Source organism: Rana temporaria, chromosome 13 (assembly GCF_905171775.1).
Source record: "Rana temporaria chromosome 13, aRanTem1.1, whole genome shotgun sequence".
Taxonomy (NCBI): Eukaryota; Metazoa; Chordata; class Amphibia; order Anura; family Ranidae; genus Rana; species Rana temporaria.
This window is the reverse complement of record NC_053501.1, coordinates 4,650,752-4,670,002: the sequence shown is the minus strand read 5'-3', so window position 1 is coordinate 4,670,002 and position 19,251 is coordinate 4,650,752. Positions and strand designations below refer to the sequence as shown.

The following is a 19,251-nucleotide window of genomic DNA, read 5'->3' as shown; positions in this document are numbered from 1 at the left end:
TAGAGTTAGAGGGTTAGAGTTAGAGTTAGAGGGTTAGAGTTAGAGGGTTAGAGTTAGAGGGTTAGAGTTAGAGGGTTAGAGTTAGAGGGTTATGGTTAGAGGGTTAGAGTTAGAGGGTTAGAGTTAGAGGGTTAGAGTTAGAGTTAGAGGGTTAGAGTTAGAGGGTTAGAGTTAGAGGGTTAGAGTTAGAGTTAGAGGGTTAGAGTTAGAGGGTTAGAGTTAGAGTTAGATGGTTAGAGTTAGAGTTAGAGGGTTAGAGTTAGAGGGTTAGAGTTAGAGGGTTAGAGTTAGAGGGTTAGAGTTTGAGTTAGAGGGTTAGAGTTAGAGGGTTAGAGTTAGAGGGTTAGAGGGTTAGGGCTAGAGTTAGAGGGTTAGAGTTAGAGGGTTAGGTTTAGAATAAGAATATATATATATATAATATATGAATATACTTATAGCTTATAATATTTTATTCTTTGAAATCCAATCCATGGCATTATTACGTCTTGAATCACAAATTTCAAAGTTCACAGCTTGATATTGCAGGGGTGACGGCCCGTCCGGGTTCCCGGGTTCGCTCTTCCCCCCCCAAAATTCTTGTGTTTTTTTTATAGTCAAAGAACTTTCATCAAATGCTTGAAAGTTGGAAGTTCTGGGAAAAGTTCCATTGGGGAAAAGTCCTTCCAATGGCGGTTCTCCGGTACCAAGTGATCACGGGTCCAACTGAGCACTAAAATTGCAGGAAAAACAGGCGACTTGCGTGACGCAGTCTATCTCGGAGAACAGCCGGTCCCCGGGCTCATTTGGAGGTTGGCGATTTCTCTGCAGCTGATGGAAATGTTCTAGAAGCTTTCTGCTGCGCCCGGTGCCTTGAACATGTAAAATACACAAGATGTGTTCCTCGCTGCAAGAAAAAGGAATATGTATGTAAGCAGGGCTTTTCTTCTCAGAGAATAGGTGCAGGAACTCCCTCCTTCTGAGTCACCTCTTGTGTCCACCCCCTACCCACCTCCAAGCACCATTCATTAGTATCACCCCCTACCCACCTCTGAGCACCATTCCATTTCTCCACCCCCTACCCACCTCCGAGCACCATTCATTAGTTTCACCCCCTACCCACCTCTGGGCACTATTCCTTGGTTCCACCTCCGAGGCACCATTCTTTGGTTCCACCCCCTCCCCACTTCCGAGCACCATTCCTTTTCTCCACCCCCTACCCACCTCCGAGCACCATTCCTTGGTTCCACTCCCACCCACCTCTGAGCACCATTTCTTGGTTCCACCTCCGAGGCACCATTCTTTGGTTCCACCCCCTTCCCACTTCCGAGCACCATTCCATTTCTCCACCCCCTACCCACCTCCGAGCACCATTCCTTGGTTACACTCCCTACCCACCTCCGAGCACCATTCCTTTTCTCCAACCCCTACCCACCTCCGAGCACCATTCATTAGTTTCACCCCCTACCCACCTCCGAGGCACCATTCCTTGGTTCCACTCCCTACCCTCCTCTGACCACCATTTCTTGGTTCCACCTCCGAGGCACCATTCTTTGGTTCCACCCCCTCCCCACTTCCGAGCACCATTCCTTTTCTCCACCCCCTACCCACCTCCAAGCACCATTGATTAGTTTCACCCCCTACCCACCTCTGAGCACCATTTCTTGGTTCCACCTTATGTCCGATGTGTCCGCCATAATGTCGCAGTCATGAAAAAAATCGCTGATCGCCGCCAATAGTAGTAAAAAAAAAAAAAATTATAAAAATGCAATACAAATATCCCCTATTTTGTAAACGCTATAAATTTTGCGCAAACCAATCGATAAACGCTTATTGCGATTTTGTTTACCAAAAATATGTAGAAGAATACGTATCGGCCTAAACTGAGGAAAATTTATTTTTTTATATATGTTTTTGGGGATATTTATTATAGCAAAAAGTAAAAAATATTGCATTTTTTTCAAAATTGTCTCTATTTTTGTTTATAGCGCAAAAAATAAAAACCGCAGAGGTGATCAAATACCACCAAAAGAAAGCTCTATTTGTGGGGAAAAAAGGACGCCAATTTTGTTTGGGAGCCACGTCGCACGAGCGCGCAATTGTCAGTTAAAGCGACGCAGTGCCGAATTGTAAAAACGCCTTTGGGCATTTAGCAGCCTAAAGGTCCGGGGCTTAAGTGGTTAAGCGGTCAAGAAAAAAAAATATTACATTATGGCCACTAGATGGAGCCGACGATCATAGAAAATAAACATATCAGCCCAATTACTGGAATTATTCTAAATGGCTGTTGGAATGCCTGGGAATTTCACTCAGCACGTTTTTTTTTTTGTATTAATAGATTTTTATCCCCTGGTAAAGAACTCGGTATTATTTTACCTGACATCTGGGTAAAGGTGATGCAGATCTTCCAGTTTAGGTTTGATTTCCTCCTTTTTCTTTGACCCAATGATTTCAGAAATGCAGGAAATTACTTCGAACAGCCCTTCCCGGTCGGATCCCTAAAACAAAACATAAAATACATGCAAATCAGAAGTGACTAAAAAAATAATAATAAGCAATCCGGATTATGTGATAATCTTTCCTGAAATTCCCATGAGCTGGCACACAACAGTCACGTGACTCCCTACAGCTCGAAGGGTAGCCCCGGGCGGTGCCAGGAAGAATGCCAGACACATTTAGAACCATAAAAATAACATTTCCTTGTCCGAGTATCAAAGAGAGAAAAACTTTTAAGCAAGTGGAGGAGGAAACAAAGAAATGAAAGCGGAGTTCCCACGAAAAGAAAAATATTAAAAGCCAGCGGCTACAAACCCTGCAGCTGCTGACTTTTAATAAGGACACTCACCTGTCCAGGGCGCCCGCGATCTCTCGGGTGTGCCCCCACCGCCATCCTCGGTGAGGGAATCAGGAAGTGAAGTGTTGCGGCTTTAGTGCCCGGTTCCCTACTGCGCATGCGTAAGCGTCGCGTCGCGTCATCACTGGTCCCCGCTGTCTCCTGGGACCAGTGAGTTTGAGTTTCCCAGAAGACAGTGGGGGAGGGGAGAGACTCCCGTGGGAATCTATTCCTGGAAGTGGGTGCAAATACCTGTATTATTCAGGTATCTGCACCCCCCTCCCCCTAAAAGGTGCCAAATGTGACACCGGAGGGGGGGGGGAGAGTTCCAGAAAGAGGAGGTTTACTTTTTGTGTGGACCTCCGCTTTAAATGTAACTAAAATTGAAAAAAAAAACATCTTATTTCAAATTTCTTGATATCTCATGAAATTTTTTTATTTTTTTCTTGGCTTTTATTTCTAGAAAAGTCTTTGACAACACCCTATAATTCAATGTGGAACCCGACTTTTCTAGAGCACCGAAAATCCTAAGGCAACTGACATTTTAGTAGGGCTAGGGCTAGGGTTAGGGCTAAGGCTATGGCCAGGGCTAGGGCTAGGGTTAGGGCTAAGGCTAGGGCTAGGGTTAGGGCTAAGGCTATGGCCAGGGCTAGGGCTAGGGTTAGGGCTAAGGCTAGGGTTAGGGCTAAGGCTAGGGTTAGGGCTAAGGCTAGGGCCAGGGCTAGGGTTAGGGCTAGGGCTATGGCCAGGGCTAGGGTTAGGGCTAAGGCTAGGGCTAGGGTTAGGGCTAAGGCTAGGGCTAGGGTTAGGGCTAAGGCTAGGGCCAGGGCTAGGGTTAGGGCTAAGGCTAGGGTTAGGGCTAAGGCTAGGGTTAGGGCTAAGGCTAGGGCCAGGGCTAAGGCTAGGGCTAGGGTTAGGGCTAAGGCTAGGGCTAGGGTTAGGGCTAGGGCCAGGGTTAGGGCTAAGGCTAGGGCTAGGGTTAGGGCTAAGGCTAGGGCCAGGGCTAGGGTTAGGGCTAAGGCTAGGGCTAGGGTTAGGGCTAAGGCTAGGGCTAGGGTTAGGGCTAGGGCTAGGGTTCGGGCTAAGGCTAGGGCCAGGGTTAGGGCTAAGGCTAGGGCTAGGGTTAGGGCTAAGGCTAGGGCCAGGGCTAGGGTTAGGGCTAAGGCTAGGGCTAGGGCTAGGGTTAGGGCTAAGGCTAGGGCTAGGGTTAGGGCTAAGGCTAGGGCCAGGGCTAGGGGTTAGGGGTAGGGTTTCCCATTGAAGAATATGGCTAGGACTCAGAAATTGGAACAGGGACCTCCCCCAAAGGTCAGAAGACGGGTTCCCAGAGGTCAAAGGTCACAGGGCTTGGCTGACCCACCCCCACCAAAGTGTACCGCCTACCCCAAGTCGGGGAATGAACAAGTCGGGGAACATTTTGCTGGATTCAGAAAGCCTGCCCTAACTTTTCGGCGGCGTAGTGTATCGTGTTTACACTACGCCGCCATAAGTTATGGAGGCAAGTACATGATTCACAAAGTACTTGCCTGCTAAGTTACAGCAGCGTAGCGTAAATCGGGCGGGCGTAATGGCGCCTAATTCAAATTTAGCTGAGGGGGCGTGTTTTATGGTAATGGGGGTTGACCTTACGTGATTGACGTATTTTACGAACGGCGCATGCGCCGTCCGCCTACATATCCCAGTGTGCATTGCGGCTAAGTACGCCGCACGGTCCTATTGGTTTTGACGTGGACGTAAATGACGTAAATCCCTATTCACGGAAATTTTCGAATTTCGACGTGGGAACGACGGCCATACTTAACATTACTATTCCAGCTATTTGATGGAATAACTTTAGGCCTGATAATGCGTTACGTAAACGGCGTATCTGTACTGCGCCGGGCGCACGTTCGTGAATAGGCGTATCTAGTGATTTACATATTCTACGCCGACCGCAATGGAAGCGCCACCTAGCGGTCAGCCTAAAAATTACACTTTAGGATACGACGGTGTAAGACACTTACGCCGCTCGTATCTGAGCCTAATTTAGGCGTATCTGGTTACCAGAATACGCTTAAATTAGCACCGGCGCACATTCAGACTTAGGCTGGCGTATCTACTGATACGCCAGCCTAAGTCTCTCTGAATCTACCTACTTGTCTTCTACTTTTTCATTTCTTGTTGCCTATCAGTGTTGTTGATCTCCTTTAGCCTACAGCACCTTGAAAAAGTATTCATACCCCTTGAAATTTCCCACATTTTCTCATGTTACAACTAAAAACGTAAATGTATTTTATTGGGATTTTATGTGATGGACCAACACAAAGTGGCTCATAATTGCGAATGCTGGGGTGCCGTGAAGTGCCTCTGCAACTTACGCATGTGTTGGCTTAGTATTCCCCTCAACCACTTAAGACCCGGACCAAAATGCATTTAAAATGCACTGATTACTGTGAAAATGACAGTTGCAGTTTGGGAGTTAACCACAAGGGGGCGCTGATGGGGTTATGTGTGACCTCATATGTGTTTACAACTGTAGGGGGGTGTGGCTGTAGGTGTGACGTCATTGATTGTGTTTCCCTATAAAAGAGAACACACGATCGATGACGGCGCCACAGTGAAGAATGGGGAAGCTGTGTTTACACACGGTTCTCCCCGTTCTTCAGCTCCGGGGAGCGATCGTGGGACTCTATCGGCGATCGGGTCCCGCGGCCACGGAGCTTCGGACCGGGAGCGCGCCCGCGACCCACGGCTGGGCTTAAAGATCAACGTACATATACGTTGATGTGCCCAGCCGTGCCATTCTGCCGACGTATATCGGCGTTAGGCGGTCCTTAAGTGGTTAAAATCCACACCAGACCGGAAGGGACTGGGGGGGGGACCCCGTGTTTTTTTTTTTCTTTACTGCTATTTCCTTTTTTTTCCTTTCAGCTGTCAGCGGGGAATGACACGGCGGCCGACTTCCCAACCCCGCTCCTTAACATAGGGCACACCCTAATCTGAATGCCCCCCACGACCTTCCCACCCTGCAGCGCTGCCAGCTTCCCTTCTCTTCTCTAAGGCCCCTTTCACACCTGCGGACCGCATGTCCGCTTTTTTATCCATCCATTGATCCCTATGAGATCGCGGGTGTCAGCGGATGAACATTCGCTGACACCTGATCTCATCCAGTTCTGCGATCCTCCGATTCTGCAGACAGAGGAAAACCCTATTCTTCCTTCCGTCTGCGGATCAGACAGACGGTCCGTGTTCATCCGATCCCCCACCCCCCCTCATAGGGGAGAGCGGAGATCTGACAGGGCGGTCCCTGCACAGTGTGCGGGGACCGCCCTGTCACCCGCCGACTCAGCGGGGATCAACGGAGTGAGCAAGCGGAGTTTCATGCGGCGGATCGTCCCGTGTGAAAGAGCCCTAACGCCAGCTGCTGTGACTAATGCTTTAGGATTGAGAGCGCGGGGGGGGGGGGCTGGGGGAGAGGCCGGTAACTATGTAGTTAACCCCTTCCTTTTCTGAGTAAACGCAGCGAGTGATCATTACCAATCACTCACTGTGGTCATTCAGAACCGAAGCACAATAAGCTGTGTTTGCTATGTTTCAGTCTGTGAATAAAACAGGAAGCCGCTCAGCACTTCCCATTCATTCAGTGGGGTAGATTCAGGTAGCAATTACGCCTGCGTATCCATAGATACGCAGCGTAATTGCTAAGTAGCGCCGGCGTATCGACTTTCTGTATTCAGAAAGCTCGATACGCCGACTGCAGCCTAAGATATGCCTGGCATAAGACTCTTATGCCGTCGTATCGTAGGCTGCATTCTTACGCTGGCCGCTAGGTGGCGTTCCCGTAGTGGTCAGCGTAGAGTATGCAAATTGCATACTCACGCCGATTCACAACCGTACGCGCGCCCGGCGTTCAAATTTTACGTCGTTTGCGTTCGTCGGTTTCTGCATAAGGCTGCTCATGCTATTAGCAGGCGCAGCCAATGCTAAGTATACCCGTCGTTCCCGCGTCGCGATTTTTGAAAATTACGTCGTTTGCGTAAGTGAATCGTGAATGGCGCTGGACGCCATTTACGTTCACGTTGAAGCAAATGACGTCCTTGCGACGTCATTTACCGCAATGCACGCCGGGAAAGTTTCCCGACGGTGCATGCGCAGTATGTTCGGCGCGGGAACGCACCTAATTTAAATGATCCACGCCCCCTACGGGATCATTTAAATTACGCGCGCTTACGCCGGCCACTTTTACGGAACGCCCCCGCAAATTACGGAGCTACTGCTTCGTGAATGAAGCGTAGCGCAAGTAATTTACGGAGGCGTAGCGTAAAAACGGAACGCTGCGCCTCCGTAAGAGTGCGCAGCCCTACCTGAATCTACCCCAATGTCTAGTACAGCTGAGGCTGCAGAGAAAGGGACTGAGGAATCTCTGCCCTCAGTCCCGTTCTCTGTCTCAAAATTGAGACATCAGGGGTCTGTTTAGACCCCTAATATTTTACCAAAGCCCCCAATGTGGCTCCTTCATTTTTTTTTACAAAAACACAGTTAAAAATAAGATTGTAACGTGTGTTTGAGCTTTGGGGTGCACACCCTAATACACAGGTGTCAAACACAAGGCCCGCGGGCCGAATCCGGCCCTCCAGGCCATTTTATGTGGCCCTCGCACCTCCAGCCCTCCTCCAGACCCTTACCTTCTGCTTTCAAGCTTCTTCCCAGCAGCAGCAAAAGGAAAGGGGGGTGCACTGTGATGTAAGGGAGGGTGGGGGACACAACTTCTGATGGTGGGGTGACATCTAATGTAAGGGGAGGGGGATGGGCTGGACATTTAATCTTACAGATACAACCGGCCCTTTTGAGGGCCATCATAATGCTGATGCGGCCCACCATGAAATTAAGTTTGTCACCCCTGCACTAATGCAATAGGCTGCGCACACCTATTGACTGTGCGTTTGGCGGGCAAAAAATGTGGGGGGGGGGGTCACACCCAGTTATGGTACAAATGGTTCCTGGTAATATTTCATATTGGCAGAATTGTGGTATTGCGCCCCAAAGAGGTGACTTACCATCTCGTCGGCGACTGAATTGAACAGTTTGGACTCCTCCTTCATTTTCTCAGCCGCTTTCTTCCGGTTCAGTGGATTGAGGCTCACCTTCCGCTTCATTATCTGTGCAATGTATTCCTTCACCAGATATTTGTGCGCCCGGCACGCCATTTCCTGGGGAATAAACGCCACATTTACATTCAGGCCAATGACACTCAGCAATACTTCACAACTATCCAGCGGCACACCCAATAAAACCAAACACCATTTCCTATCGGTATGTTTGGAGGTGAGGAGAGCAGAGGCATGACCTCTTCAGTCTTCTGTTGTTCCTTCATTGACGAATCAGCAGGCTTGGGGCAGCAGGTCCCTGAACAAGCTGTACTGACAAAGCTGCAGGGCAAGTGAGGGACCTGGTGAAGCTGCCTGGCAGGGGTTTCAGGAACACGGGACTGGCTGCACACCATTTCAAAGTGCTCAGCCAGGTTATCGGTTCACTTTAATGCCCCCCTCCCCAGTAGCTCAAGATCACTTTCCCTTCACTTCCACTTTATTCAGGAAGACTTGTGTAACTCTGACTTCCTGTAGTTGGAACTTGCACGGGGTTAAGGACTTTTTTTGACCCCATGTGACAGCCCTGGGACACCAATGATGGGTCAATATTCCTCCCACTGACACCAATGATGGGGCACCATTCTTCCCAATGATGGGGCACTATTCCTCCCACTGATACCAATGATGGGACACTATTCCTCCCACTGACACCAATGATGGGGCACTATTCTTTCCACTGACACCAATGATGGGGCACTATTTCTCCCCCTTAATACTAAAGATGGAGCGTTGTTTTACTCCAACTTGCCACACTCTGGTCCCTATACAGTCTGAACAGTAAACTGGCCCTCTGTGGCCAACTGGAATGGCAGGAGAGCAGGGAAGACACGCATAAAAGCTTGCCCTGTATAGATAAAACACTGGTTTTCTTTAGGAGAGGAAGCTCAGATTATAGACACAGCTGAATGATCAGAGGAATGACCTATCCCTTCCCTCTTCTTCTCTTGTATTCTAACTGCTTAGTTAGCGGTGACCCCGGAATTCAGCTTGAATAGGCTGTATTCGGTCATCTCAAAATCTTATGAAGTCTGCCTTCCTTTACGTCCTTTACCTTCCTTTACGTCCTTTACCTTCCTTTACGTCCTTTACCTTCCTTTACATCCTTTACCTTCCTTTACATCCTTTACCTTCCTTTACATCCTTTACCTTCCTTTACGTCCTTTACCTTCCTTTACGTCTTTTACCTTCCTTTAGATCCATTACCTTCCTTTACGTCCTTTACCTTCCTTTACATCCTTTACCTTCCTTTACGTCCTTTACCTTCCTTTACCGCCTTTACCTCCCTTTATTTTCCTTTACGTCCTTTACCTTCCTTTACGTCCTTTACCTTCCTTTACGTCCTTTACCTCCTTTCCCTTCCTTTACGTCCTTTACCTTCCTTTACGTCCTTTACCTTCCTTTACCTTCCTTTACGTCCTTTACCTTCCTTTACGTCCTTTACCCTCCTTTACGTCCTTTACCTTCCTTTACCTTCCTTTACGTCCTTTACCTTCCTTTACGTCCTTTACCTTCCTTTATGTCCTTTAACTTCCTTTACCGTCCTTTACCTTCCTTTACCGTACTTTACCGTCCTTTACTTTCCTTTACCCTCCTTTACCTTCCTTTACGTCCTTTACCTTCCTTTACCGTCCTTTACCTTCCTTTACGTCCTTTACCTTCCTTTACGTCCTTTACCTTCCTTTACGTCCTTTACCTTCCTTTACGTCCTTTACCTTCCTTTACGTCCTTTACCTTCCTTTACGTCCTATACCTTCCTTTACCTTTCTTTTACGTCCTATACCTTCCTTTACCTTCCTTTATGTCCTATACCTTCCTTTATGTCCTATACCTTCCTTTACCTTTCTTTTACGTCCTATACCTTCCTTTACCTTCCTTTATGTCCTATACCTTCCTTTATGTCCTATACCTTCCTTTACCTTTCTTTTACGTCCTATACCTTCCTTTACGTCCTATACCTTCCTTTACGTCCTATACCTTCCTTTACGTCCTATACCTTCCTTTACGTCCTATACCTTCCTTTACCTTCCTTTACCTTTCTTTACGTCCTATACCTTCCTTTACGTCCTTTACCTTCCTTTACGTCACCTTTGTTTTGTTCCTCTTATTTCTCCCATGTCATATTAGTGTGGTGTACAGCCTTGGCGGTGCTCCAGATGGGGAGCAGTTAAAGGGCCGTATCAGAGGAAAAGGAACTGGCCTATAGAGGATGACGCTTGCTCAGCATCAGGATCCAGGTGCAACTAAGGAAGCGGATCTGCAGTGCGGCGAGATTTATGAACTTAGTCCAAAGTTCATCCAAATATAAAGAACCATCCGGCCATGAAGGGAATCTCCCATCCATCGGCACAAATCATCTATCTGGAGGGTCAGGCCACCGAAAGCTTATTTCTCAGCACCTGATAGGTGGTGGAAAGACAAGTTGGCTGGCAGTTTCAGTTGGGGATTCTACTGGTGGGAGATCTGTGCCCAGTTCCTGGGTCTGAACTCGTGTTTTGGCCATTTTGAGGGTCTTCCACCATCAGTGGCAGCTGGTGCTCAAAATGGGGGGGGGGAACAAACTGAAAAAAAACAAACGCAACCACTGTAACCATCAATTTTTGTCAGTGTGCCCCATCAATTGCTTCCAGTGTGCCCCATCAATTGCCACCAGTGGGCTGCCAGTGTGCCCATCAATTGCCGCCAGTGTGCCCATAAATTGTCGCCAGCGGGCTGACGGTTTTCCCCATCAAATGCCACCAGCGTGCTGCCAGATTTGCCCGATCAAGTGCCGTCAGCGTGCTGCCAGATTTGCCCCATAAAATGCCGCCAGTGTGCCCCACCTGCCCAGCACTTACCTGTCTTGGGTCAACGCTGTCCTCAATGTCTTCTCCTCTTCCGTCTTCTGCTATGACACAGTGACGCTGTGATTGGACGCCTAATGCCCTGTACTCACGATCAAAATTTCCGGTGGAATAAAATCCGATGGAATTTTCCATCGGAATTCCGATGAAGCTGACTTCCATCAGTCTTGCCTACACACTGTCGGACTAAATTCCGACCGCCCAAAACGCGGTGACGTAAAACACTACGAAGAGCTGAGAAAAATGAAGTTCAATGCTTCCGAGCATGCGTCGACTTGATTCTGAGCATGCGTGTGTTTTTTTCTCCATCGGAGTTGCACACAGACGATAGGAATTTCCTATCGTTTTTTTTCCCCATCAGAAAAAAATAAAACATGTTCTATTTCTAAACACCGACGGAAAAAAAGTCAGAAGGGGCCCACACGATCGGAATTTCCGATGAATAAAGTCTAACATCGTTTGCGTACGCCGATTCACGAACACGCGCGTCGCAAGTCCCGCTCACGTCGCAACCACTGACGTCCTATTGACGTCAGTGGGAGCAATGCACGCCGGGAAATTCCCCGGACGACGCATGCGTATTTAAATCGGCGCGGGAGCGCGCCTGATTTTAATATGACACTCCCCTAGCCGCGGAATTTGAATTCCGCTGGGGGAGTTAGGATCCGCCGTCGCAAGTTTGGAGGTAAGTGTGTTGTGAATTTGACACTTTCCTCACAAACTTGCGAGGGCGGATCTTAAAACACATAGGTTACACGGATCTAAAGATCCGCTAACCTTTGTGAATCTGGCCCTGTGTGTGTGTGTATATATATATATATATATATATATAGACTGTATGTGTGTGTATACTGTGTATGTATACTGTGCAGGGCCGTCTTTACCACAGGGCAAATGGGGCAGCTGCCCAGGGCCCTGTCACTGTTGGGGGCCCAAAGTAACCCCCTTTAAAAAAAAAAAAAAAAAAAAAACTTTTTTTTTTTTTTTTTTTTTTTTTTTAGGGGTCTGGAGGCCCCCAGGGGCCCGGAGGCCCCCAGGGCCCCAGATGGCAACCCCCCTTTTTTTTATTTATTTTTAAATAAAGAAACATTTTTTTTAATATATTTTTATTTTATTTTTTATTAAAGGGCCAATTTTTTTTAGAGGTTTTTTTTATTAAAGGGACACTTTTTTTAAGGGGTCCCCAGGGCCCCCGGAGGCCCCCAGGGCCCTGGATGGCAACCCCCCTTTTTTATAATTTATTTTTCATATTATTTTATTTCTTTTTTTTCTTTATATATATATATATATATATATATATATATATATATATATATATATATATATATATATATATATATAGTTGTTATTAAAGGACCCAGAGGTCCCCAGGGCCCTGGATGGCAACCCCCCCTTTTTTTTTATAAATGTTTATTTTTTATATATATATTTTTTATTAAAGGGCCCAGAGGTCCCGGATGGCAACCCCCTTTTTTTTGTAATTTATTTTTATAAAAAAAAATGATTAAAGGACCCAGAGGTCCCCAGGGCCCCAGATGGCAACCCTATTTTTTAAAAAAAAAATATATATATATATTTTTATATATATTTTTATTTCTTTTTTTTCTTTTTATTAAAGGGCCCAGAGGTCCCCAGGGCCCCCGGATGGCTACACCCCTTTTTTTATATATATATATTTTTATTTCTTTCTTTATTTCTTTTTTTGTAAAGGGCCCCCCGCTTCTAAATTCGCGGCAGCCCCCCCCTGCTTCTCAATTTCAGGCGGCAGCACCCCCCGCCCGGTTCTCTGCTCCAGGGGGCCCATGCCTGAAGCTGTGTAAGTGGCCCCGTAATTCCTGATCCCTGCCACCTGTTAAGCCCCTGTGCTGCCCACAAATCAGGCTGAAAATCATTAGCGGCACGCAGCCAGTGACAGTACTGCTTCCCTTCCCAGTGTTTTAAAATGTACAGCACCCCTGGCTTACCTTTAGATGTGCACTTCTCCCTTCCTGCCACTGGGTGCTCTTTGTATATAAAAGTGAATTAGAATGTGATTTTATAACATCCCCAGTTTGCTCTTCCCGAGGCTGACTTCTTCATGTCCTGCTCCTCAAGGTATGTCACTGTTTGCAAATCTATATTGTATATAGAAGTTTTCTGTAGAGTGTGCCCAAAGTCTTTATAATATTTGATGATTCACTGCAGGTCTGGTCAGTGTTTTAAAAAGTTCCTCTATTTTACACATGGCATGGCATGGGGGTCACAGCACCGTCTGTCCATTCTGCTTTAGCACCATGGGACCCTATGCCATGCCATGTGTAAAATAGAGGAACTCTTTAAATCACAGACCAGACCTGCAGTCCAGGCTGAGTAAGGCCTCAGAGCACATGGCATTACTGTCTGTATTTAACTGCTTGATGGGCTTATTTTGGGCCTGGCTGGTTCACATGTATGTGTTTTGGCGGCCCACATTTGCGCAGGCAAAGCAGCCCATTCTTTTGAATGGGCCGCCATGCCTGCATTTCCTGCAAAGAAAAGCGCATGCCTCATGTAATAGGCTGCGCACACGGCACCCCTATGCCCATCAAGCACTGAAATACAGCACTGTCTGTCCATTCTGCTGTGACTTATCTGCAGTTCCCGCACTGTCAAACTTGCTGCATTTTTAGACGTTTAGGTCACACTTTTAAAAACACAGTGCGTTTATGTGTGCAAGAACTGCAGGTAAGTAGCACGGTGCAAAAGCAGAATGGATTTAAAGGCAACTGTATTTTTAAAATGCTGAATGCACCTTTTTTCTGCAGGAAACAAAGGCATGGCAGCCCATTCAAATCAATGGGCTGCTGTACCTGCACAAATGAGGACCGCCAAAACATACATGTGAACCAGCCAGGCCCAAAATAAGCTGGAGGGGGGCCCAAAAAAAATGTTTGCCCAGGGCCCAAACCATATTAAAGACGGCCCTGATACTGTGTATGTATACTGTGTGTGTGTATATATAGACTGTATGTGTGTGTATACTGTGCGGCCCCATAATCTATTTCCTGGGGGCCCCATAATCTTCTATTGCCTGGGGGCCCCATAATCTCCTATTGCCTGGGGGCCCCATAATCTCCTATTGCCTGGGCCCCCCCCCCCATCATCTCCTATTGCCCGGGGGCCCCATAAGTTGTCAGTCCGCCCCTGCCTAAAGTAATAGGCTGCGCACGCCTATGGCAGAACTCCTATTAAAAACAAAGACAACCAATATTTAACCACTTAAGGACCGCCCCCTGCACATTTACGTCGGCAGAATGGCACGGCTGGGCACATGCGCGTACAGGTACGTCCTGTGCTAGTACTCAGCTGTGGGCTCGCGCCCGCGGCGCGCGCGACCCGGTCCGAAGCTCCGGGACCGCGGGACCCGATCGCCACTGTTTTTATATATATTTTTGGGGGATATTTATTATAGCAAAAAGTAAAAAATATTGAATTTTTTTCAAAATTGTCGCTCTATTTTTGTTTATAGCGCAAAAAATAAAAACTGCAGAGGTGATCAAATACCACCAAAAGAAATCTCTATTTGTGGGGAAAAAAGGACGCCAATTTTGTTTGGGAGCCACGTCGCACGACCGCGCGATTGTCAGTTAAAGCGACGCAGTGCCGAATCGCAAAACCTGGCCGGGTCCTTTAGCTGCCTAAAGGGCCGGGTCTTAAGTGGTTAAACAATACAAACACAATATAGAAAACACTGACCATAACAAATAATTTGCTGGGTCTATGCTTAAAAAGTCAACACAGCATGACAAATTATCAGCCCCCGATATTCACAGACAGTAGTGTAAAAAAAAAAAACACAGATTTTTACAAACAGTCAGTAAAATTGACTGACGGGTGGTCGGCAGCCCATGTTTTACAGTCACAGGATAGGGTGGATCCTGAATATCACATGCATTCATCCAGCTGTTAGGATCTTTTCCCCCCATGACTATTTCCTATGATCATCCATGCCATCTAGAGGCCATGATGTGGTATTTTTCCTGATATGCTTCAAATCATGAAAATACCACATTATAGCCACTAGATGGCACTAACAATCATAGGAAATAGTCATAAAAAAAGGATTGAGTAAAGATCCGATGAGCGACCTACCTTCTATTTCTATGCAAAAGTCAATGGAGTGTATTAGACGTAGTGCCCATACAATCACTGAACGGAGGACACAGCGGATTCTTGAGAAGTATGTATTAGATTTGTATTTCTTGTGATACGTGTGTTTTTTTTGGTGATAAATGCTTTTGGCAATTTGTGAGATGCAGGAAATTGTTATTTTATCTTTGTGTGATTGATCTGATTGGACGCTCAGTGGTTCAGGACAGGTTATCCTGAAGTGACTCTGTAGAGAGAAGAAGCCCATGTGACTGAACACTGTGTGACTTTTACGGATCTTTCATCATCGGTATCCTCGCCACCCAGACATCCCGCGCCCTGCCAACGAAAGGAAGTGGCAGAGCTTCCTCACATCTGAATGTCAACAAAGTATAACCTTGAGAGCAGTGGCGGCTGGTGCTCAAAATTTTTGGGGGGGCGCAAACTGAAAAAAAAATTACATTAATTGCAGCCACACTGTACCTATCAAATTCAGCCACTGTGCCCATCAAATTCAGCCACTGTGCCCATCAAATGCAGCCACTGCGCCCATCAATTGCAGCCACTATGCCCATCAATTGCAGACACTGTGCCCATCAATTGCAGCCACTGTCACTGTGCCCATCAAACGCAGCCACTGTGCCCATCAAACGCAGCCACTGTGCCCATCAAACGCAACCCTGTGCCCATCAAATGCAACCCTGTGCCCATCAAATACAACCACTGTGCCCATCAAATACAACCACTGTGCCTATCAAATGCAGCCACTGTGCCCATTAATTGTCACCATTGTGCCCACTAAACACAGCCCCTGTGCCCATCAAATGCAGCCCCTGTGTCCATCAAACGCAGCCACTGTGCCCATCAAACGCAGCCACTGTGCCCATCAAACCCAGCCACTGTGCCCATTAAATGCAACCACTGTGCCCAAACGCAACCACTGTGCCCATAAAATGCAACCACTGTGCCCATCAAATGCAACCACTGTGCCCAATTGCCGCCACTGTGTCCATAAATTGCAGCCACTGTGCCCATCAAAAGCAGCCACTGTGCCCATCAAACGCAGCCACTGTGCCCATCAAACGCAACCCCGTGCCCATCAAATGCAACCCTGTGCCCATCAAATACAACCACTGTGCCCATCAAATACAACCACTGTGCCTATCAAATGTAGCCACTGTGCCCATTAATTGTCACCATTGTGCCCACTAAACGCAGCCCCTGTGCCCATCAAATGCAGCCCCTGTGCCCATCAAACGCAGCCACTGTGCCCATCAAACCCAGCCACTGTGCCCATTAAATGCAACCACTGTGCCCAAACGCAACCACTGTGCCCATCAAATGCAACCACTGTGCCCATCAAACGCAACCACTGTGCCCATCAAATGCAACCACTGTGCCCATCAAATGCAACCACTGTGCCCATCAAATGCAACCACTGTGCCCATAAATTGCTGCCACTGTGCCCATAAATTGCTGCCACTGTGCCCATCAAACGCAGCCACTGTGCCCATAAATTGCTGCCACTGTGCCCATTATGATTTAAATCAAGCCTTTTTCACTAGCGATTTAAATTGTGATATACAGTGCCTTGAAAAAGTATTCGTACCTTCTTGAAATTCTCCACATGTTGTCATGTTACAACCAAAAACGTAAAAGTATTTTATTGGGATTTTATGTGATGACCAACACAAAGTGTCACATAATTGTGAAGTGGAAGGAAAATGACAAATGGTTTTTCATTTTTTTTTACAAATAAATATATGAAAAGTGGGGGGGGGGGGGGGGGGGTACATTTGTATGGCGCTCCCTTTACTCTGATACCCCCAACTAAAATCTAGGGGAACCAATTTCCTTCAGAAGTCACCTAATTAGTAAATAGAGTCCCACCTGTGTGTCATTTAATCTCAGTATAAATACAGCTGTTCTGTGAAGCCCTCAGAGGTTTGTTAGAGAACCTTAGTGAACAGACAGCATCATGAAGGCCGAGGAACACACCAGACAGGTCAGGGATAAAGTTGTGGAGAAGTATAAAGCAGGGTTAGGTTATAAAAAAAACTCCCAAGCTTTGAAGATCTCACGGAGCTTCTGTTCAATCCATCATCGGGAAATGGAAAGAGTATGGCACAACTGCAAACCTACCAAGACACGGCCGTACACCTAAACTGACCGGGCCGGGCAAGGAGAACATTCATCAGAGAAGCAGCCAAGAGGTCCATGGTAACTCTGGAGAAGCTGCAGAGATCCACAGCTCAGGGGGGAGAATCTGTTCACAGGACAACTATTAGTGGTCTCTCCACAAATCTGCCCTTTATGGAAGAGTGACAAGAAGAAAGACATTGGAGAGAGAAAGACATAAGAAGTCCTGTTTGCAGTTTGTGAGAAGCCATGTGGGGGAGGGGACACAGCAAACATGTGGGGGAGGGGACACAGCAAACATGTGGGGGAGGGGGACACAGCAAACATGTGGGGGAGGGGACACAGCAAACATGTGGAAGAAGGAGCTCTGGTCACATGACACCAAAATAAAAAATTTAGCCTAAAAACAAAACGCTATGTGTGGCGGAAAACTAAGACTGCACATCACCCTGAACATACCATCCCCACCGTGAAACATGGTGGTGGCAGCATCATGTGGTGGGGATGCTTTTCTTCAGCAGGGACAGGGAAGCTGGTCAGAGTTGATGGGAAGATGGATGGAGACAAATACAGGACAATCTTAGAAGAAAACCTGTTAGAGTCTACAAAAGACTTGAGACTGGGGCGACATCACACGTCCAGCCCCGCCCCCCCTACAGTAAGAAACACACTCACGCTGTGAAAATGACAATGGTCCCAAAAATGTGTCAAAATTGTCTGATGTGTCCGCCATAATGTCGCAGTCACAAAAAAAAAAAAAACGCTGATCGCCGCCAATAGTAGTAAAAAAAAAATTATTAATAAAAATGCAATAAAACTATCCCCTATTTTGTAAACGCTATAAATTTTGCTCAAACCAACCGATAAACGCTTATTTCGATTTTTTTTTACCAAAAATAGGTAGAAGAATACGTATCGGCCTAAACTGAGAATTTATTTTTTATATATTTTTGGAGATATTTATTATAGCAAAAAGTTAAAAATATTCATTTTTTTTTCTAAATTGTCGCTCTATTTTTGTTTATAGCGCAAAAAATAAAAACCGCAGAGGTGATCAAATACCACCAAAAGAAAGCTCTATTTGTGGGAAAAAAAGGACGCCAATTTTGTTTGGGAGCCATGTCGCACGACCGCGCAATTGTCAGTTAAAGCGACGCAGTGCCTAATCGCAAAAAGGGGCCTGGTCCATAACCTGCATAATGGTCCGGCCAAACAGCCAAAAAAATAAATAAAAATGTAAAAATATGTATTTCTTCATCAGTTTAGGCCAATATGTATTCTGCTACATATGTTGGTAAAAAAAATCTCAATAAGTGTACATTTGCGCAAAAGTTAAAGTTATAGCATATAACGGTTTATGCGGTGCTATTTTTTGCGCTATAAAAAAAGAGCGATAATTTAGAAAAAAAAAATCAATATTTTTTACTTTTTCCTATAATAAATATCCCCCAAATATATATATAAAAAACGTTTTTTCCCTCACTTTAGGCCGATACGTATTCTTCTACATATTTTTGGTAAAAAAAAAAAAAAACGCAATAAGCGTTTATTTATTGGTTTGCGCAAAAGTTATAGCATGGATTTTTGCTAGGATGGGGGATTGGGGGGGGGGGGGGTGGTTGTGCTAGAAAAGGTAATATGGTGGGGGGGGGGGGGGGGGGGTTTGCTAGGAGGGGAATTTTTTGGGGGGAGAGGGATTTGTGCTAGTAGGGATGATTGGAGGGGCATTTGTGCTAGGAGGGGAAATTTGGAGAGGGGGAGGGTATTTGTGCTAGGATGGGGGATTGGGGGGGTAGTTGTGCTAGAAAAGGTAATATGGTGTGGGGGAGGGGATTTTTTGCTAGGAGGGGAATTTTTTTGGGGGAGAGGGATTTGTGCTAGTAGGGATGATTGGGGGGGGGGGGCATTTGTGCTAGGAGGGGAAATTTGGAGAGAGGGGGTATTTGTGCTAGGATTGGGGATTGGGGGGGGGTAGTTGTGCTAGAAAAGGTAATATGGTGGGGGGAGGGTATTTTTTGCTATGAGGGGACATTTTTTTGGGGAGAGGGATTTGTGCTAGTAGGGATGATTGGGGGGGGCATTTGTGCTAGGGGGGGGGGAATTTGAAGGGGGGGTATTTGTGCTAGGATGGGGGATTGGGGGGGTAGTTGTGCTAGAAAAGGATTAGCTTAACCACTTTACAATATGGAAAAGATAGGGGGGGGGATTGGCGGTACCTCACCCCAAA

General features: G+C 46.7%; 1 protein-coding gene across 1 annotated transcript in view; it reads right to left on the bottom strand.

The window, feature by feature from the left end:
- Nucleotides 1-431: 431 nt before the first annotated feature.
- The window catches only part of EXOC3L4 (exocyst complex component 3 like 4), a gene marked incomplete in the record, with an annotated part of 73,319 nt that continues 54,499 nt past the window's right edge, over nucleotides 432-19,251 (bottom strand). The window contains 3 exon segments of the mRNA XM_040333779.1: nucleotides 432-883; nucleotides 2,353-2,474; nucleotides 7,846-7,998. Of these exon segments, the coding sequence (XP_040189713.1) occupies nucleotides 691-883; nucleotides 2,353-2,474; nucleotides 7,846-7,998 (468 nt within the window).